General features: G+C 39.7%; 1 protein-coding gene across 2 annotated transcripts; it reads right to left on the bottom strand.

Annotated features, from left to right (window-relative positions):
* On the bottom strand, positions 1–23,786 carry LOC131954240 (uncharacterized). Of its 2 annotated transcripts, XM_059317811.1 has the most exons (8): positions 23,554–23,786; positions 21,721–21,812; positions 21,219–21,315; positions 19,583–19,822; positions 19,194–19,295; positions 2,231–2,351; positions 1,192–1,355; positions 1–1,143 (listed from the first exon to the last, which is right to left on the bottom strand). In XM_059317811.1, exons 1-8 carry the CDS (start codon positions 23,626–23,628, stop codon positions 16–18), a joined length of 2,019 nt encoding a protein of 672 aa, XP_059173794.1. In that variant the 5' UTR covers positions 23,629–23,786; the 3' UTR covers positions 1–15. The 2 variants fall into 2 exon arrangements, with proteins under 2 accessions (XP_059173794.1, XP_059173793.1); XM_059317810.1 differs by having other exon boundaries at positions 1–1,355.

Below are 23,786 nucleotides of genomic sequence, written 5' to 3'. Positions count from 1 at the left end.
TGTTTGTTGAGAGCTTTAATTAGTGATCCAGCCATCCAGAGGTCGGTTGGATTGGTGGCAATAGAAGACCAGACAAGTACACAGCAGAGTTAAAGACACGAGGAATATGTCCACTAGCCACTCGCTCAGTGTATTTCTAGACTCACTCTCCTGCACCTGCACATCCACGGCCCTGTTGACCAGCTGGGGGCGGCAGGATCGGTTGGCCCTGACAGTGACTTTGACCTTTTGACTGGGGTCTTTGTGCGAGCAGACGGACGAGCCGTCCTGAGATGGCGTGAGACTAGCGCTGTGGGAGAGTCGCCTGCTCTCGTCTGCTGGTGCGGCCTTGAATTCAACGGGGGACGTCTGCTGCCCCGTGCTGCTCTTCTGGTGGTAGGGATTGGAATTATCATTGCCAGACGTGGCATCGGTGCACTGAGTCTCGTGGTTTGGTCTGACATGGGGTCTCCTCAGTTCTGATAACGTCACGTCCGTCACGTTAGAGACGATTTGTTTCTCCTTTGTAACTTTGGTGGAAATGACCACGCCTTTTATTTCAAGAACACCTCGCTTAGCTCGCTTGAGAGATTCTGTGGGAGACTGGGATTTGAAACAAGTACTCTGGGTGCGCGTGACGTCATCTTTCTTCTCCACGAGCAAGACGCGCGGGTTACGAATAGTTTTGGCCATGAGGCTGGTGTCGTCACTGTTGGTAGCTCCATCAGTCCAAGGTGTGATCTCCTCCTCGGGTTGAAAGGTCGTGTAGTCGGACTCCCGGCTGTTACAGCGAACTGACGACTCACACTTGAGCTTCTTCTTCGCTGCACGATTTTTTCGTTTCTTTTTCGCTTTACTCGATGGACCGTGGCTGGTTTTGGTTTTTACAATCATTTTTTGATCCGCCGACCGTGGGGGTTTCATGACGTAGCTTTGGTTTGGGGTCAAGCTAGCTGCTGTTTGGGTCAGTGGTTTTTTCCTGGCGGCCGGAGACTTGAATCGTTGATGTGACGTGTTGGACGGTTTCTCGGCTGACTGTCTTGCTGGAGAGGTCGCCCGCCTCTCGCTGCCGGATGTATGTCTGACGTCAGAGCTATCGCTGGCCACTCGACAGGGCTTGTATTTTGTGCTCCAGTGCTCGAGCTTCATGTCATCGTGAGCCACCTGCCTGATGCTAGCACTGCCCACCTGCCTGATGCTAGCACTGCCCACCTGCCTGATGCTAGCACTGGCCACCTGCCTGATGCTAGCACTGCCCACCTGCCTGATGCTAGCACTGCCCACCTGCCTGATGCTAGCACTGCCTGCTTCCAGCGTCTCGCCATGCTCGCTCTCTACGCTCTGCGTGTTCAGGACTGGCGTCTGTAGACCGGAACCTGAAAATTTTTTTTCTTGATTGCATCAACACACATCTCTTGTGACTCACGGTCTACACACATCACACACACCGCACACACACCGCACACCGCACACCACATGCACACACGCACACCATACGCACACACATGCACACACACATACACATCACACATACCGCGCACCATAGGCACACCACACATACCGCATACCATACGCACACACACACACACACACACCGAACACTACGCACATACACACACACACACCCCTCAAGCTCACACGCATACCACACACATACACGCCGCATACCACACACATACACGCCGCATACCACACACATACACGCCGCATACCACACACATACACGCCGCATACCACACACATACACGCCGCATACCACACACATACACGCCGCATACCACACACATACACGCCGCATACCACACACATACACGCCGCATACCACACACATACACGCCGCATACCACACACATACACGCCGCATACCACACACATACACGCCGCATACCACACACAAACAAATGAACATCAGCCTTAATTCCATAATGCAACTACATGTAATACTAACACCCCCACTCAAGCCTTTAAGATGCCTGACTTGCACCTTTGATATGACTGACGTAAGCCTTACCTCTGGATGGAGAACTTGCACCTTTGATATGACTGACGTAAGCCTTACCTCTGGATGGAGAACTTGCACCTTTGATATGATTGACGTAAGCCTTACCTCTGGATGGAGAACTTGCACCTTTGATATGACTGACGTAAGCCTTACCTCTGGATGGAGAACTTGCACCTTTGATATGACTGACGTAAGCCTTACCTCTGGATGGAGAACTTGCACCTTTGATATGACTGACGTAAGCCTTACCTCTGGATGGAGAACTTGCACCTTTGATATGACTGACGACTGTCTCAACGTTGCTGATGAGATTCTCCACGACCATGATTAAATATGGCAGCTTCTGCATTCTCTCCACTAGATAAGCTCCCTTAGAGAGAATTCTCGTATTTAATATTAATTAAGTACTGGTCAAATCCTCTAGAGATCTCCCATACTGTGTTTAGTAAATGTAATGTCATTATGTAATATCTAATGTAATGTAATTCTGTAATATCTAATGTAATGTAATTCTGTAATATCTAATGTCATGTCATTATCAGTGGTTCTTTCACGTATCTATTCGATTGAGCATTCTGAAATCGCTGCAGTTAGTAAGCTATTCATTTCACCACAAAATGTTTGCTTTAGCCAGTGTCCGTCCGAAAAAAAAAATTAAGTCCGCCCCCCCCTACCCCACGGAACTGTTTTTCAAGGGCCACCCCCTACCCTGGGGAGAATGTTTGAAATAAACACTGGTATTTATGTTATGTTTGGTTTTTGCAGAACGGTATGAAGGGAGTTGCTCCCTCTTAGACCATTTTAAGGTTAGTGCCTCCATTTTGTCAGTACATTCAAATCAAATTTAGAACAAGGTACACTACCATAAAACAAGTTACACTACCATAAAACAAGTTACACTACCATAAAACAAGTTACACTACCATAAAACAAGTTACACTACCATAAAACAAGGTACACTACCATAAAACAAGTTACACTACCATAAAACAAGTTACACTACGATAAAACAAGGTACACTACCATAAAACAAGTTACACTACCATAACACAAGTTACACTACCATAAAACAAGTTACACTACCATAACACAAGTTACACTACCATAAAACAAGTTACACTACCATAAAACAAGGTACCCTACCATAACACAAGGTACACTAACATACAATAAGCGTGGGTTTGACCACAGCGGATGTTAAACTGTTTTTGAATGAACATTGATGGCACAATGAATATGATTTGATACGAGATAACACAACAATTCTCTACTAGACTGACAAGATCGCATACAATTCTCTACTAGACTGACAAAATCACATACAACAATTCTTTACTAGACTGACAAGATCACATACAACAATTCTCTACTAGACTGACAAGATCACATACAATTCTTTACTAGACTGACAAGATCACATACAACAATTCTCTACTAGACTGACAAGATCACATACAATTCTTTACTAAATTGACAAGATCACATACAACAATTCTCTACTAGACTGACAAGATCACATACAATTCTCTACTAGACTGACAAGATCACATACAACAATTCTCTACTAGACTGACAAGATCACATACAACAATTCTCTACTAGACTGACAAGATCACATACAACAATTCTCTACTAGACTGACAAGATCACATACAACAATTCTCTACTAGACTGACAAGATCACATACAATTCTTTACTAGACTGACAAAATCACATACAACAATTCTCTACTAGACTGACAAAATCACATACAACAATTATCTACTAGACTGACAAAATCGCATACAACAATTCTCTACTAGACTGACAAGATCACATACAACAATTCTCTACTAAAATGACAAGATCACATACAACTCTCTACTAGACTGACAAGATCGCATACAATTCTCTACTAGACTGACAAGATCACATACAACAATTCTCTACTAGACTGACAAGATCGCATACAATTCTCTACTAGACTGACAAGATCACATACAACAATTCTCTACTAAAATGACAAGATCACATACAACAATTCTCTACTAGACTGACAAGATCGCATACAATTCTCTACTAGACTGACAAGATCACATACAACAATTCTCTACTAAAATGACAAGATCACATACAACAATTCTCTACTAGACTGACAAGATCGCATACCATTCTCTACTAGACTGACAAGATCGCATACAATTCTCTACTAGACTGACAAGATCGCATACAACAATTCTCTACTAGACTGACAAGATCACATACAATTCTCTACTAGACTGACAAGATCACATACAACAGTTCTCTACTAGACTGACAAGATCACATACAACAATTCTCTACTAAAATGACAAGATCACATACAATTCTCTACTAGACTGACAAGATCGCATACAATTCTCTACTAGACTGACAAGATCACATACAACAATTCTCTACTAGACTGACAAGATCGCATACAATTCTCTACTAGACTAACAAGATCACATACAACAATTCTCTACTAGACTGACAAGATCGCATACAACAATTCTCTACTAGACTGACAAGATCAAATACAACAATGCTCTACTAGACTGACAAGATCGCATACAATTCTCTACTAGACTAACAAGATCGCATACAACAATTCTCTACTAGACTGACAAGATCACATACAATTCTCTACTAGACTGACAAGATCACATACAACAATTCTCTACTAGACTGACAAGATCGCATACAATTCTCTACTAGACTAACAAGATCGCATACAATTCTCTACTAGACTGACAAGATCACATACAATAATTCTCTACTAGACTGACAAGATCACATACAACAATTCTCTACTAGACTGACAAGATCGCATACAATTCTCTACTAGACTGACAAGATCGCATACAACAATTCTTTACTAGACTGACAAGATCGCATACAATTCTCTACTAGACTAACAAGATCGCATACAACAATTCTCTACTAGACTGACAAGATCACATACAATTCTCTACTAGACTGACAAGATCACATACAACAATTCTCTACTAGACTGACAAGATCGCATACAATTCTCTACTAGACTAACAAGATCACATACAACAATTCTCTACTAGACTGACAAGATCACATACAACAATTCTCTACTAGACTGACAAGATCACATACAACAATTCTCTACTAGACTGACAAGATCGCATACAATTCTCTACTAGACTGACAAGATCGCATACAACAATTCTTTACTAGACTGACAAGATCGCATACAATTCTCCACTAGACTGACAAAATCACATACAACAATTCTCTACTAGACTGACAAAATCACATACAACAATTCTCTACTAGACTGACAAGATCACATACAACAATTCTTTACTAGACTGACAAGATCACATACAATTCTCTACTAGACTGACAAGATCGCATACAACAATTCTTTACTAGACTGACAAGATCACATACAATTCTCTACTAGACTGACAAGATCGCATACAATTCTCTACTAGACTGACAAAATCACATACAACAATTCTCTACTAGACTAACAAGATCACATACAACAATTCTCTTCTAAAATGACAAGATCACATACAACAATTCTCTACTAGACTGACAAGATCGCATACAATTCTCTACTAGACTGACAAGATCACATACAACAATTCTCTACTAAAATGACAAGATCACATACAACAATTCTCTACTAGAATGACAAGATCGCATACAATTCTCTACTAGACTGACAAGATCGCATACAATTCTCTACTAGACTGACAAGATCGCATACAACAATTCTCTACTAGACTGACAAGATCGCATGCAACAATTCTCTACTAGACTGACAAGATCACATACAATTCTCTACTAGACTGACAAGATCACATACAACAATTCTCTACTAGACTGACAAGACCACATACAACAATTCTCTACTATAATGACAAGATCACATACTATTCTCTACTAGACTGACAAGATCGCATACAATTCTCTACTAGACTGACAAGATCACATACAACAATTCTCTACTAGACTGACAAGATCACATACAACAATTCTTTACTAGACTGACAAGATCACATACAATTCTCTACTAGACTGACAAGATCGCATACAACAATTCTTTACTAGACTGACAAGATCACATACAATTCTCTACTAGACTGACAAGATCGCATACAATTCTCTACTAGACTGACAAAATCACATACAACAATTCTCTACTAGACTAACAAGATCACATACAACAATTCTCTTCTAAAATGACAAGATCACATACAACAATTCTCTACTAGACTGACAAGATCGCATACAATTCTCTACTAGACTGACAAGATCACATACAACAATTCTCTACTAAAATGACAAGATCACATACAACAATTCTCTACTAGAATGACAAGATCGCATACAATTCTCTACTAGACTGACAAGATCGCATACAATTCTCTACTAGACTGACAAGATCGCATACAACAATTCTCTACTAGACTGACAAGATCGCATGCAACAATTCTCTACTAGACTGACAAGATCACATACAATTCTCTACTAGACTGACAAGATCACATACAACAATTCTCTACTAGACTGACAAGACCACATACAACAATTCTCTACTAAAATGACAAGATCACATACTATTCTCTACTAGACTGACAAGATCGCATACAATTCTCTACTAGACTGACAAGATCACATACAATTCTCTACTAGACTGACAAGATCGCATACAATTCTCTACTAGACTGACAAGATCACATACAATTCTCTACTAGACTGACAAGATCGCATACAATTCTCTACTAGACTGACAAGATCACATACAACAATTCTCTACTAAAATGACAAGATCACATACAACAATTCTCTACTAGACTGACAAGATCGCATACAATTCTCTACTAGACTGACAAGATCGCATACAATTCTCTACTAGACTAACAAGATCACATACAACAATTCTCTACTAGACTGACAAGATCGCATACAACAATTCTCTACTAGACTGACAAGATCAAATACAACAATGCTCTACTAGACTGACAAGATCGCATACAATTCTCTACTAGACTAACAAGATCGCATACAACAATTCTCTACTAGACTGACAAGAGCACATACAATTCTCTACTAGACTGACAAGATCACATACAACAATTCTCTACTAGACTGACAAGATCGCATACAATTCTCTACTAGACTAACAAGATCACATACAACAATTCTCTACTAGACTGACAAGATCACATACAATAATTCTCTACTAGACTGACAAGATCACATACAACAATTCTCTACTAGACTGACAAGATCGCATACAATTCTCTACTAGACTGACAAGATCGCATACAACAATTCTTTACTAGACTGACAAGATCGCATACAATTCTCTACTAGACTAACAAGATCGCATACAACAATTCTCTACTAGACTGACAAGATCACATACAATTCTCTACTAGACTGACAAGATCACATACAACAATTCTCTACTAGACTGACAAGATCGCATACAATTCTCTACTAGACTAACAAGATCACATACAACAATTCTCTACTAGACTGACAAGATCACATACAACAATTCTCTACTAGACTGACAAGATCACATACAACAATTCTCTACTAGACTGACAAGATCGCATACAATTCTCTACTAGACTGACAAGATCGCATACAACAATTCTTTACTAGACTGACAAGATCGCATACAATTCTCCACTAGACTGACAAGATCACATACAATTCTCTACTAGACTGACAAAATCACATACAACAATTCTCTACTAGACTGACAAAATCACATACAACAATTCTCTACTAGACTGACAAGATCACATACAACAATTCTTTACTAGACTGACAAGATCACATACAATTCTCTACTAGACTGACAAGATCGCATACAACAATTCTTTACTAGACTGACAAGATCACATACAATTCTCTACTAGACTGACAAGATCGCATACAATTCTCTACTAGACTGACAAAATCACATACAACAATTCTCTACTAGACTAACAAGATCACATACAACAATTCTCTTCTAAAATGACAAGATCACATACAACAATTCTCTACTAGACTGACAAGATCGCATACAATTCTCTACTAGACTGACAAGATCACATACAACAATTCTCTACTAAAATGACAAGATCACATACAACAATTCTCTACTAGAATGACAAGATCGCATACAATTCTCTACTAGACTGACAAGATCGCATACAATTCTCTACTAGACTGACAAGATCGCATACAACAATTCTCTACTAGACTGACAAGATCGCATGCAACAATTCTCTACTAGACTGACAAGATCACATACAATTCTCTACTAGACTGACAAGATCACATACAACAATTCTCTACTAGACTGACAAGACCACATACAACAATTCTCTACTAAAATGACAAGATCACATACTATTCTCTACTAGACTGACAAGATCGCATACAATTCTCTACTAGACTGACAAGATCACATACAACAATTCTCTACTAGACTGACAAGATCGCATACAATTCTCTACTAGACTAACAAGATCACATACAACAATTCTCTACTAGACTGACAAGATCGCATACAACAATTCTCTACTAGACTGACAAGATCACATACAACAATTCTCTACTAGACTGACAAGATCGCATACAATTCTCTACTAGACTAACAAGATCGCATACAACAATTCTCTACTAGACTGACAAGATCGCATACAATTCTCTACTAGACTGACAAGATCACATACAACAATTCTCTACTAGACTGACAAGATCACATACAACAATTCTCTTCTAGACTGACAAGATCGCATACAATTCTCTACTAGACTGACAAGATCACATACAACAATTCTCTACTAAAATGACAAGATCACATACAACAATTCTCTACTAGACTGACAAGATCGCATACAATTCTCTACTAGACTGACAAGATCACATACAACAATTCTCTACTAAAATGACAAGATCACATACAACAATTCTCTACTAGACTGACAAGATCGCATACCATTCTCTACTAGACTGACAAGATCGCATACAATTCTCTACTAGACTGACAAGATCGCATACAACAATTCTCTACTAGACTGACAAGATCACATACAATTCTCTACTAGACTGACAAGATCACATACAACAGTTCTCTACTAGACTGACAAGATCACATACAACAATTCTCTACTAAAATGACAAGATCACATACAATTCTCTACTAGACTGACAAGATCGCATACAATTCTCTACTAGACTGACAAGATCACATACAACAATTCTCTACTAGACTGACAAGATCGCATACAATTCTCTACTAGACTAACAAGATCACATACAACAATTCTCTACTAGACTGACAAGATCGCATACAACAATTCTCTACTAGACTGACAAGATCAAATACAACAATGCTCTACTAGACTGACAAGATCGCATACAATTCTCTACTAGACTAACAAGATCGCATACAACAATTCTCTACTAGACTGACAAGATCACATACAATTCTCTACTAGACTGACAAGATCACATACAACAATTCTCTACTAGACTGACAAGATCGCATACAATTCTCTACTAGACTGACAAGATCGCATACAATTCTCTACTAGACTGACAAGATCGCATACAATTCTCTACTAGACTAACAAGATCGCATACAACAATTCTCTACTAGACTGACAAGATCGCATACAATTCTCTACTAGACTGACAAGATCACATACAACAATTCTCTACTAGACTGACAAGATCACATACAACAATTCTCTACTAGACTGACAAGATCGCATACAATTCTCTACTAGACTGACAAGATCACATACAACAATTCTCTACTAAAATGACAAGATCACATACAACAATTCTCTACTAGACTGACAAGATCGCATACAATTCTCTACTAGACTGACAAGATCACATACAACAATTCTCTACTAAAATGACAAGATCACATACAACAATTCTCTACTAGACTGACAAGATCGCATACCATTCTCTACTAGACTGACAAGATCGCATACAATTCTCTACTAGACTGACAAGATCGCATACAACAATTCTCTACTAGACTGACAAGATCACATACAATTCTCTACTAGACTGACAAGATCACATACAACAGTTCTCTACTAGACTGACAAGATCACATACAACAATTCTCTACTAAAATGACAAGATCACATACAATTCTCTACTAGACTGACAAGATCGCATACAATTCTCTACTAGACTGACAAGATCACATACAACAATTCTCTACTAGACTGACAAGATCGCATACAATTCTCTACTAGACTAACAAGATCACATACAACAATTCTCTACTAGACTGACAAGATCGCATACAACAATTCTCTACTAGACTGACAAGATCAAATACAACAATGCTCTACTAGACTGACAAGATCGCATACAATTCTCTACTAGACTAACAAGATCGCATACAACAATTCTCTACTAGACTGACAAGATCACATACAATTCTCTACTAGACTGACAAGATCACATACAACAATTCTCTACTAGACTGACAAGATCGCATACAATTCTCTACTAGACTAACAAGATCACATACAACAATTCTCTACTAGACTGACAAGATCACATACAACAATTCTCTACTAGACTGACAAGATCACATACAACAATTCTCTACTAGACTGACAAGATCGCATACAATTCTCTACTAGACTGACAAGATCGCATACAACAATTCTTTACTAGACTGACAAGATCGCATACAATTCTCTACTAGACTAACAAGATCGCATACAACAATTCTCTACTAGACTGACAAGATCACATACAATTCTCTACTAGACTGACAAGATCACATACAACAATTCTCTACTAGACTGACAAGATCGCATACAATTCTCTACTAGACTAACAAGATCACATACAACAATTCTCTACTAGACTGACAAGATCACATACAACAATTCTCTACTAGACTGACAAGATCACGTACAACAATTCTCTACTAGACTGACAAGATCGCATACAATTCTCTACTAGACTGACAAGATCGCATACAACAATTCTTTACTAGACTGACAAGATCGCATACAATTCTCCACTAGACTGACAAGATCACATACAATTCTCTACTAGACTGACAAAATCACATACAACAATTCTCTACTAGACTGACAAAATCACATACAACAATTCTCTACTAGACTGACAAGATCACATACAACAATTCTTTACTAGACTGACAAGATCACATACAATTCTCTACTAGACTGACAAGATCGCATACAACAATTCTTTACTAGTCTGACAAGATCACATACAATTCTCTACTAGACTGACAAGATCGCATACAATTCTCTACTAGACTGACAAAATCACATACAACAATTCTCTACTAGACTAACAAGATCACATACAACAATTCTCTTCTAAAATGACAAGATCACATACAACAATTCTCTACTAGACTGACAAGATCGCATACAATTCTCTACTAGACTGACAAGATCACATACAACAATTCTCTACTAAAATGACAAGATCACACACAACAATTCTCTACTAGAATGACAAGATCGCATACAATTCTCTACTAGACTGACAAGATCGCATACAATTCTCTACTAGACTGACAAGATCGCATACAACAATTCTCTACTAGACTGACAAGATCGCATGCAACAATTCTCTACTAGACTGACAAGATCACATACAATTCTCTACTAGACTGACAAGATCACATACAACAATTCTCTACTAGACTGACAAGACCACATACAACAATTCTCTACTAAAATGACAAGATCACATACTATTCTCTACTAGACTGACAAGATCGCATACAATTCTCTACTAGACTGACAAGATCACATACAACAATTCTCTACTAGACTGACAAGATCGCATACAATTCTCTACTAGACTAACAAGATCACATACAACAATTCTCTACTAGACTGACAAGATCGCATACAACAATTCTCTACTAGACTGACAAGATCACATACAACAATTCTCTACTAGACTGACAAGATCGCATAAAATTCTCTACTAGACTAACAAGATCGCATACAACAATTCTCTACTAGACTGACAAGATCGCATACAATTCTCTACTAGACTGACAAGATCACATACAACAATTCTCTACTAGACTGACAAGATCGCATACAATTCTCTACTAGACTAACAAGATCACATACAACAATTCTCTACTAGACTGACAAGATCGCATACAATTCTCTACTAGACTAACAAGATCACATACAACAATTCTCTACTAGACTGACAAGATCGCATACAATTCTCTACTAGACTGACAAGATCGCATACAACAATTCTTTACTAGACTGACAAGATCGCATACAACAATTCTCTACTAGACTGACAAGATCGCATACAATTCTCTACTAGACTGACAAGATCACATACAACAATTCTCTACTAGACTGACAAGATCGCATACAATTCTCTACTAGACTAACAAGATCGCATACAACAATTCTGTACTAGACTGACAAGATCGCATACAATTCTCTACTAGACTGACAAGATCACATACAACAATTCTCTACTAGACTGACAAGATCGCATACAATTCTCTACTAGACTAACAAGATCACATACAACAATTCTCTACTAGACTGACAAGATCACATACAACAATTCTCTACTAGACTGACAAGATCACATACAACAATTCTCTACTAGACTGACAAGATCGCATACAATTCTCTACTAGACTGACAAGATCGCATACAATTCTCTACTAGACTGACAAGATCACATACAATTCTTTACTAGACTGACAAAATCACATACAACAATTCTCTACTAGACTGACAAAATCACATACAACAATTCTCTACTAGACTGACAAGATCACATACAACAATTCTTTACTAGACTGACAAGATCACATACAATTCTCTACTAGACTGACAAGATCGCATACAACAATTCTTTACTAGACTGACAAGATCGCATACAATTCTCTACTAGACTGACAAGATCACATACAATTCTCTACTAGACTGACAAGATCGCATACAATTCTCTACTAGACTGACAAAATCACATACAACAATTCTCTACTAGACTAACAAGATCACATACAACAATTCTCTACTAAAATGACAAGATCACATACAACAATTCTCTACTAGACTGACAAGATCGCATACAATTCTCTACTAGACTGACAAGATCACATACAACAATTCTCTACTAAAATGACAAGATCACATACAACAATTCTCTACTAGACTGACAAGATCACATACAATTCTCTACTAGACTGACAAGATCACATACAACAATTCTCTACTAGACTGACAAGATCACATACAACAATTCTCTACCAGACTGACAAGATCGCATACAATTCTCTACTAGACTGACAAGATCGCATACAATTCTCTACTAGACTGACAAGATCGCATACAACAATTCTCTACTAGACTGACAAGATCGCATACAATTCTCTACTAGACTGACAAGATCGCATACAACAATTCTCTACTAGACTGACAAGATCGCATACAATTCTCTACTAGACTGACAAGATTGCATACAACAATTCTCTACTAGACTGACAAGATCGCATACAACAATTCTCTACTAGACTGACAAGATCACATACAATTCTCTACTAGACTGACAAGATCACATACAACAATTCTCTACTAGACTGACAAGATCACATACAACAATTCTCTACTAAAATGACAAGATCACATACAATTCTCTACTAGACTGACAAGATCGCATACAACAATTCTCTACTAGACTGACAAGATCACATACAACAATTCTCTACTAGACTGACAAGATCGCATACAATTCTCTACTAGACTGACAAGATCACATACAATTCTCTACTAGACTGACAAGATCACATACAACAATTCTCTACTAGACTGACAAGATCACATACAACAATTCTCTACTAGACTGACAAGATCACATACAATTCTCTACTAGACTGACAAGATCGCATACAATTCTCTACTAGACTGACAAGATCGCATACAATTCTCTACTAGACTGACAAGATCGCATACAATTCTCTACTAGACTGACAAGATCACATACAATTCTCTACTAGACTGACAAGATCACATACAATTCTCTACTAGAATGACAAGATCACATACAACAATTCTCTACTAGACTGACAAGATCACATACAACAATTCTCCAGGGTTAGGGTTAGGGTTAGGTACAAGATTCTTCCTACAACGCAAAACGCGTGACTTTTCTGGAGTTCTCTTTGAAATCAAAATTGATGTTCACGATACAATCAAATCATTTAACCAATTTTGACGTGGTATACTCTCCAAGATTCTCCAAGACTCTCCATGGTTAAGTCGTGAGTGTTCTAGATGATTTGCTGAATAATCATATTATTACATCATGCTGCTTCTTAAAATACAATGACGCAACTTTGTGACCTAAGTTTATTTAATTCTTAGCAAATATGAACAAAGTACTTGTGAACAAACGGCCAATGTAGACAAAGCACCGTTGGTCAAAGGTCAACGCACGATATAAAGTACAGCTAAATCAATTGAAGGGTAGTTTGGGTGAACAAGATCACCATGATTTGTGACAGTTCTCGGAACATTTGTAAGAGTTCATTTCATATTAGCCTTAAAGATAACAGGCCAATGAGGGCTAAGGTTAAAGTTCAAACTTACGTGACTGGGATCCTAAAGATAACAGGCCAATGAGGGCTGAGGTTAAAGTTCAAACTCACGTGACTGGGATCCTAAAGATAACAGGCCAATGAGGGCTGAGGTTAAAGGTCAAACTTACGTGACTGGGATCCTAAAGATAACAGGCCAATGAGGGCTGAGGTTAAAGTTCAAACTCACGTGACTGGGATCCTAAAGATAACAGGCCAATGAGGGCTGAGGTTAAAGGTCAAACTTACGTGACTGGGATCCTAAAGATAACAGGCCAATGAGGGCTGAGGTTAAAGGTCAAACTTACGTGACTGGGATCCTAAAGATAACAGGCCAATGAGGGCTGAGGTTAAATGTCAAACTTACGTGACTGGGATCCTAAAGATAACAGGCCAATGAGGGCTAAGGTTAAAGGTCAAACTTACGTGACTGGGATCCTAAAGATAACAGGCCAATGAGGGCTGAGGTTAAAGGTCAAACTTACGTGACTGGGATCCTAAAGATAACAGGCCAATGAGGGCTGAGGTTAAAGGTCAAACTTACGTGACTGGGATCCTAAAGATAACAGGCCAATGAGGGCTGAGGTTAAAGTTCAAACTTACGTGACTGGGATCCTAAAGATAACAGGCCAATGAGGGCTGAGGTTAAAGTTCAAACTCACGTGACTGGGATCCTAAAGATAACAGGCCAATGAGGGCTGAGGTTAAAGTTCAAACTTACGTGACTGGGATCCTAAAGATAACAGGCCAATGAGGGCTGAGGTTAAAGTTCAAACTTACGTGACTGGGATCCTAAAGATAACAGGCCAATGAGGGCTGAGGTTAAAGTTCAAACTTACGTGACTGGGATCCTAAAGATAACAGGCCAATGAGGGCTGAGGTTCTAAAGATAACAGGCCAATGAGGGCTGAGGTTAAAGGTCAAACTTACGTGACTGGGATCCTAAAGATAACAGGCCAATGAGGGCTGAGGTTAAAGGTCAAACTTACGTGACTGGGATCCTAAAGATAACAGGCCAATGAGGGCTGAGGTTAAAGTTCAAACTCACGTGACTGGGATCCTAAAGATAACAGGCCAATGAGGGCTGAGGTTAAAGTTCAAACTTACGTGACTGGGATCCTAAAGATAACAGGCCAATGAGGGCTGAGGTTAAAGTTCAAACTTACGTGACTGGGATCCTAAAGATAACAGGCCAATGAGGGCTGAGGTTAAAGTTCAAACTTACGTGACTGGGATCCTAAAGATAACAGGCCAATGAGGGCTGAGGTTCTAAAGATAACAGGCCAATGAGGGCTGAGGTTAAAGGTCAAACTTACGTGACTGGGATCCTAAAGATAACAGGCCAATGAGGGCTGAGGTTAAAGTTCAAACTTACGTGACTGGGATCCTAAAGATAACAGGCCAATGAGGGCTGAGGTTAAAGTTCAAACTTACGTGACTGGGATCCTAAAGATAACAGGCCAATGAGGGCTGAGGTTAAAGGTCAAACTTACGTGACTGGGATCCTAAAGATAACAGGCCAATGAGGGCTGAGGTTAAAGGTCAAACTTACGTGACTGGGATCCTAAAGATAACAGGCCAATGAGGGCTGAGGTTAAAGGTCAAACTTACGTGACTGGGATCCTAAAGATAACAGGCCAATGAGGGCTGAGGTTAAAGGTCAAACTTACGTGACTGGGATCCTAAAGATAACAGGCCAATGAGGGCTGAGGTTCTAAAGATAACAGGCCAATGAGGGCTGAGGTTAAAGGTCAAACTTACGTGACTGGGATCCTAAAGATAACAGGCCAATGAGGGCTGAGGTTAAAGTTCAAACTTACGTGACTGGGATCCTAAAGATAACAGGCCAATGAGGGCTGAGGTTAAAGTTCAAACTTACGTGACTGGGATCCTAAAGATAACAGGCCAATGAGGGCTGAGGTTAAAGTTCAAACTTACGTGACTGGGATCCTAAAGATAACAGGCCAATGAGGGCTGAGGTTAAAGTTCAAACTCACGTGACTGGGATCCTAAAGATAACAGGCCAATGAGGGCTGAGGTTAAAGTTCAAACTTACGTGACTGGGATCCTAAAGATAACAGGCCAATGAGGGCTGAGGTTAAAGTTCAAACTTACGTGACTGGGATCCTAAAGATAACAGGCCAATGAGGGCTGAGGTTAAAGTTCAAACTTACGTGACTGGGATCCTAAAGATAACAGGCCAATGAGGGCTGAGGTTCTAAAGATAACAGGCCAATGAGGGCTGAGGTTAAAGGTCAAACTTACGTGACTGGGATCCTAAAGATAACAGGCCAATGAGGGCTGAGGTTAAAGGTCAAACTTACGTGACTGGGATCCTAAAGATAACAGGCCAATGAGGGCTGAGGTTAAAGGTCAAACTTACGTGACTGGGATCCTAAAGATAACAGGCCAATGAGGGCTGAGGTTAAAGGTCAAACTTACGTGACTGGGATCCTAAAGATAACAGGCCAATGAGGGCTGAGGTTAAAGGTCAAACTTACGTGACTGGGATTCTAAAGATAACAGGCCAATGAGGGCTGAGGTTCTAAAGATAACAGGCCAATGAGGGCTGAGGTTAAAGGTCAAACTTACGTGACTGGGATCCTAAAGATAACAGGCCAATGAGGGCTGAGGTTAAAGTTCAAACTTACGTGACTGGGATCCTAAAGATAACAGGCCAATGAGGGCTGAGGTTAAAGTTCAAACTTACGTGACTGGGATCCTAAAGATAACAGGCCAATGAGGGCTGAGGTTAAAGTTCAAACTTACGTGACTGGGATCCTAAAGATAACAGGCCAATGAGGGCTGAGGTTAAAGTTCAAACTCACGTGACTGGGATCCTAAAGATAACAGGCCAATGAGGGCTGAGGTTAAAGTTCAAACTTACGTGACTGGGATCCTAAAGATAACAGGCCAATGAGGGCTGAGGTTAAAGTTCAAACTTACGTGACTGGGATCCTAAAGATAACAGGCCAATGAGGGCTGAGGTTAAAGTTCAAACTTACGTGACTGGGATCCTAAAGATAACAGGCCAATGAGGGCTGAGGTTCTAAAGATAACAGGCCAATGAGGGCTGAGGTTAAAGGTCAAACTTACGTGACTGGGATCCTAAAGATAACAGGCCAATGAGGGCTGAGGTTAAAGTTCAAACTTACGTGACTGGGATCCTAAAGATAACAGGCCAATGAGGGCTGAGGTTAAAGTTCAAACTTACGTGACTGGGATCCTAAAGATAACAGGCCAATGAGGGCTGAGGTTAAAGGTCAAACTTACGTGACTGGGATCCTAAAGATAACAGGCCAATGAGGGCTGAGGTTAAAGGTCAAACTTACGTGACTGGGATCCTAAAGATAACAGGCCAATGAGGGCTAAGGTTAAAGGTCAAACTTACGTGACTGGGATCCTAAAGATAACAGGCCAATGAGGGCTGAGGTTAAAGGTCAAACTTACGTGACTGGGATCCTAAAGATAACAGGCCAATGAGGGCTGAGGTTAAAGTTCAAACTTACGTGACTGGGATCCTAAAGATAACAGGCCAATGAGGGCTGAGGTTAAAGGTCAAACTTACGTGACTGGGATCCTAAAGATAACAGGCCAATGAGGGCTGAGGTTAAAGGTCAAACTTACGTGACTGGGATCCTAAAGATAACAGGCCAATGAGGGCTGAGGTTAAAGGTCAAACTTACGTGACTGGGATCCTAAAGATAACAGGCCAATGAGGGCTGAGGTTAAAGGTCAAACTTACGTGACTGGGATCCTAAAGATAACAGGCCAATGAGGGCTGAGGTTAAAGTTCAAACTTACGTGACTGGGATCCTAAAGATAACAGGCCAATGAGGGCTGAGGTTAAAGTTCAAACTTACGTGACTGGGATCCTAAAGATAACAGGCCAATGAGGGCTGAGGTTAAAGGTCAAACTTACGTGACTGGGATCCTAAAGATAACAGGCCAATGAGGGCTGAGGTTAAAGTTCAAACTTACGTGACTGGGATCCTAAAGATAACAGGCCAATGAGGGCTGAGGTTAAAGGTCAAACTTACGTGACTGGGATCCTAAAGATAACAGGCCAATGAGGGCTGAGGTTAAAGTTCAAACTTAGGTGACTGGGATCCTAAAGATAACAGGCCAATGAGGGCTGAGGTTAAAGGTCAAACTTACGTGACTGGGATCCTAAAGATAACAGGCCAATGAGGGCTGAGGTTAAAGTTCAAACTTACGTGACTGGGATCCTAAAGATAACAGGCCAATGAGGGCTGAGGTTAAAGGTCAAACTTACGTGACTGGGATCCTAAAGATAACAGGCCAATGAGGGCTGAGGTTAAAGGTCAAACTTACGTGACTGGGATCCTAAAGATAACAGGCCAATGAGGGCTGAGGTTAAAGTTCAAACTTACGTGACTGGGATCCTAAAGATAACAGGCCAATGAGGGCTGAGGTTAAAGGTCAAACTTACGTGACTGGGATCCTAAAGATAACAGGCCAATGAGGGCTGAGGTTAAAGTTCAAACTTACGTGACTGGGATCCTAAAGATAACAGGCCAATGAGGGCTGAGGTTAAAGGTCAAACTTACGTGACTGGGATCCTCCAGCTTCATGGGATTGATGACGTCAAGGACGAAAATTGTTGCCAGTTTCCTGACGTCCATGCTGTTCTGGTCAGCGTGCTGGGAGACCTACAGACAAATGCCAGACAAATGCCAGACATTGGGTTGGAATACAACATCGCCAGACGTCATACCTTCTTTAACAACCTCATCATAAAGATGACGTCATACCTCCTTTAACAACCTCATCATAAAGATGACGTCATACCTTCTTTAACAACCTCATCATAAAGATGACGTCATACCTTCTTTAACAACCTCATCATAAAGAGGACGTCATACCTTCTTTAACAACCTCATCATAAAGATGACGTCATACCTTCTTTAACAACCTCATCATAAAGATGACGTCATACCTTCTTTAACAACCTCATCATAAAGAGGACGATGGCGAAGTTGTGTGGAGACACACGATGGAACTCAGCCAAGACTGCGCTGTACTTGACGTCATCACAGCATGCTGTGATCAAAGAATCGCAGACATTCTCCGGCAGTAAAGGTTCCGGCAGGTGGACGAGAAATGTTTTCATAGCTTCTATGACGTCATGCACTGTTGCATTCTTAACCCTAGATACCCGAGTAGCGTTGAGTTGAGACTGTGGATTAAAGGGTTAACATCAAGTTCAGATTTGTTTCATAGTTTGTTTTCCTTGGTAAAAATGTCTTTTTATGCAAGTGATTAGCATACGTTGGCTAAAATCTTTTGACACAAAATATGCACAAGGTGTAGGCTAGCAGAGTTATCCCAACATAAAGGTCAGGAAATATAGGCTAGGGCATGGATCCCTAACTGCCACGTGATATTTGCCACGTGATATTTGCCACGTGATATTTCAATTGTGATTTTTACATTTGAATTCTGGACTTGGTGCTGAAGCTTGCATCATGAAAAAAAAATACGTTTCAAGTTTTGATACAATTCGATGCTGTTTGTTGGCGATCTCAAAACATTTTCAACATCTTCCTCGCCCGACGAATGTTGACCTTCTATAATGCACCACCCCCCCCCCTTATTAAATTTAAATAAAAGTGCTACATCATTTGCGATTGTGTATGTAGTGTGCTTTTACAAAATTAATTACTCAATTTAAACAATATATAAATATATATATATATTTATATATATATATATATATATATATATATATATATATATATATATATATATATATATATATATATATATATATATATATATATATATAATGGTATAGTCTATACAGGTATAATCTATAAAGGTATAGTTTATAAAGGTATAATCTATGTATGCAACTTTCTCAATAACTTGACATAAAATCAAATAGAATATACAGTTGAGTAGAACTCAGTGTTTCTTTCCGACTTTTTTCTCCGGGTGGGGGGGGGGGGGCACTTGAAATTTCCGGGGGGGGGGGAGGGGACTAAAATTTCCTGGCCGGGGGAGGGGCGGTAGACTTTCTTGGGGGGGGGGGGAGAGAGATGCCTGGAAGAAACTCTGGTTGAACTTAACACCTCTCTTTTTTTCCGTCTTGTCGTTTTCAATCATTAAAATGTATCGCAATGCTTTTTTTAGAATGCTAAAACATCTTGCAAACTTAGAGACAATACAGAAATGCTTTCTTTATTTAACACGAGTTCAGTAGTGTATGGATTAAAATGCTGCAGAATGTGATGTCAATCGATGTGTCGACCAACACAAGTGTCTGTAGATTGTTTACAGTTTTTAGTTAAGTTTCCTAGAAAAACGAAATTTTGAGAAAAACGAAAGTTTGAGCTCAACTCTGAACTACTTGCGTTAGGTTTACTGTTAAGGTTGGGGTTAGGGTTACGGTTAGGGTTAGGTTTACGGCTAAGTTTCGGTTTAGGTTTACGTTTACGGTTAGCTTTACGGTTAAGGTTAGGTTTAGGTTTACGGTTCAGGTTAGGGTTAGTATTACGGTTAAGGTTAGGTTTACGGTTAGGATTATGGTTAGGTTAAGGTTAGGGTTAGGTTTACGGTTAAGCTTAACTTACAATTGTTTGATTCACTCGAGCAGCGACTCCCTGTGTCTGAAAAAGATCCTTGACCTTTAGATTTTTCTCTATAATTGATGCGGCATTCGTGAGTACTCTAGGACAGATTAAAGTTAGGTTAAGGGTTAGGGTTAAGGTTATGGTTTAACAACTACAAACATAGTCAATTCCAAAAAGAAACTAATAAACTCAGACATACACAAGGAACTAATAACGTTAGGGTTAGGGTTACACACAGACACCAAGTAGTCTAGAAGGAAGACAGTCAATGAATTAGCTTTATCCAAGCACAATTCTAGCATAGAGAAGACAACACAGCGAACAACACATTAGCAAAAAAACATACAAGAAAAGAACATAAAACAGACAAGAAAAGAACATAAAACAGACAAGAAAAGAACATAAAACAGACAAGAAAAGAACATAAAACAGACAAGAAAAGAACATAAAACAGACAAGAAAAGAACATAAAACAGACAAGAAAAGAACATAAACAACCTACACTGGAATGTAGCCACAGTCCTTGACAAACATGGTCGGGAGTCTCTCCAACTGTTTAGATAAGTTAGACATTTTTTCCTGGGAACACCTGGACTGTGGTCAAGAAGGATTAACATCGTCACATTGGATTAGGATTAGGATAATACACCCAGTATGAACTCTTAAACGATTAGCGCGGGTTAAGTAGTTGTTTATTTTATAGAATTTGAAACGACATACCTGGAGTTTAAACGTGAGTTCAATATCATGTATGTGTGGCCAGTATATGTTCTATGTGTGGCCAGTATATGTTCTATGTGTGGCCAGTATATGTTCTATGTGTGGCCAGTATATGTTCTATGTGTGGCCAGTATATGTTCTATGTGTGGCCAGTATATGTTCTATGTGTGGCCAGTATATGTTCTATGTGTGGCCAGTATATGTTCTATGTGTGGCCAGTATATGTTCTATGTGTGGCCAGTATATGTTCTATGTGTGGCCAGTATATGTTCTATGTGTGGTCAGTATATGTTCTATGTGTGGCCAGTATATGTTCTATGTGTGGCCAGTATATGTTCTATGTGTGGCCAGTATATGTTCTATGTGTGGCCAATAGCAGTCGTATGTGTGGCCAGTATGTGTTCTATGTGTGGCCAGTATATGTTCTATGTGTGGCCAGTATATGTTCTATGTGTGGCCAGTATATGTTCTATGTGTGGTCAGTATATGTTCTATGTGTGGCCAGTATCTGTTCTATGTGTGGCCAGTATATGTTCTATGTGTGGCCAATATATGTTCTATGTGTGGCCAGTATCTGTTCTATGTGTGGTCAATAGCAGTCGTATGTGTGGCCAATATATGTTCTATGTGTGGCCAGTATATGTTCTATGTGTGGTCAATAGCAGTCGTATGTGTGGCCAGTATATGTTCTATGTGTGGCCAGTATATGTTCTATGTGTGGCCAATATATGTTCTATGTGTGGCCAGTATATGTTCTATGTGTGGCCAGTATATGTTCTATGTGTGGCCAGTATCTGTTCTATGTGTGGCCAGTATCTGTTCTATGTGTGGCCAGTATCTGTTCTATGTGTGGTCAATAGCAGTCGTATATGTGGCCAGTATATGTTCTATGTGTGGCCAGTATATGTTCTATGTGTGGCCAGTATATGTTCTATGTGTGGCCAATATATGTTCTATGTGTGGCCAGTATATGTTCTATGTGTGGTCAATAGCAGTCGTATGTGTGGCCAGTATATGTTCTATGTGTGGCCAGTATATGTTCTATGTGTGGCCAATATATGTTCTATGTGTGGCCAGTATATGTTCTATGTGTGGCAAGTATATGTTCTATGTGTGGCCAATATATGTTCTATGTGTGGCCAGTATATGTTCTATGTGTGGTCAATAGCAGTCGTATATGTGGCCAGTATATGTTCTATGTGTGGCCAGTATATGTTCTATGTGTGGCCAATATATGTTCTATGTGTGGCCAGTTTCTGTTCTATGTGTGGTCAATAGCAGTCGTATGTGTGGCCAGTATATGTTCTATGTGTGGCCAGTATATGTTCTATGTGTGGCCAGTATATGTTCTATGTGTGGCCAGTATCTGTTCTATGTGTGGCCAATATATGTTCTATGTGTGGCCAGTATCTGTTCTATGTGTGGCCAGTATATGTTCTATGTGTGGCCAGTATCTGTTCTATGTGTGGCCAGTATATGTTCTATGTGTGGCCAGTATATGTTCTATGTGTGGCCAGTATCTGTTCTATTAGTGGCCAATAACAGTTGTATTGGGTTATGAAACCGTAGGATCCCATTATGAACTAAAGTATAATCTATTTAAAGATCTTCCTACCCCTAGTTCTTCTACTGGGTACTTTCGTTTCCGTTTTTGTGAACTGAGCCATTTGTGTAGTCGCGATAAAAGCATGTTTCACTGACGACCTTCATGGATGAAGCCCCAAGCTTAGAAGGTGGTGGGATGAGGGCAGATTGTAACTTTCAACACCTTCTTCATCTTGTCCGGACTAAACTATGGGCTTGATATTTACGTTCTTCGTTGCTCTAGGGTTCCAATCGAACATACCA

This window comes from Physella acuta, unplaced genomic scaffold (genome assembly GCF_028476545.2).
Source record: "Physella acuta isolate Inbredline_101_S28 unplaced genomic scaffold, ASM2847654v3 ptg000982l, whole genome shotgun sequence".
Classification (NCBI taxonomy): domain Eukaryota; kingdom Metazoa; phylum Mollusca; class Gastropoda; family Physidae; genus Physella; species Physella acuta.
This window is presented reverse-complemented; position numbering and strand designations above follow the sequence as displayed.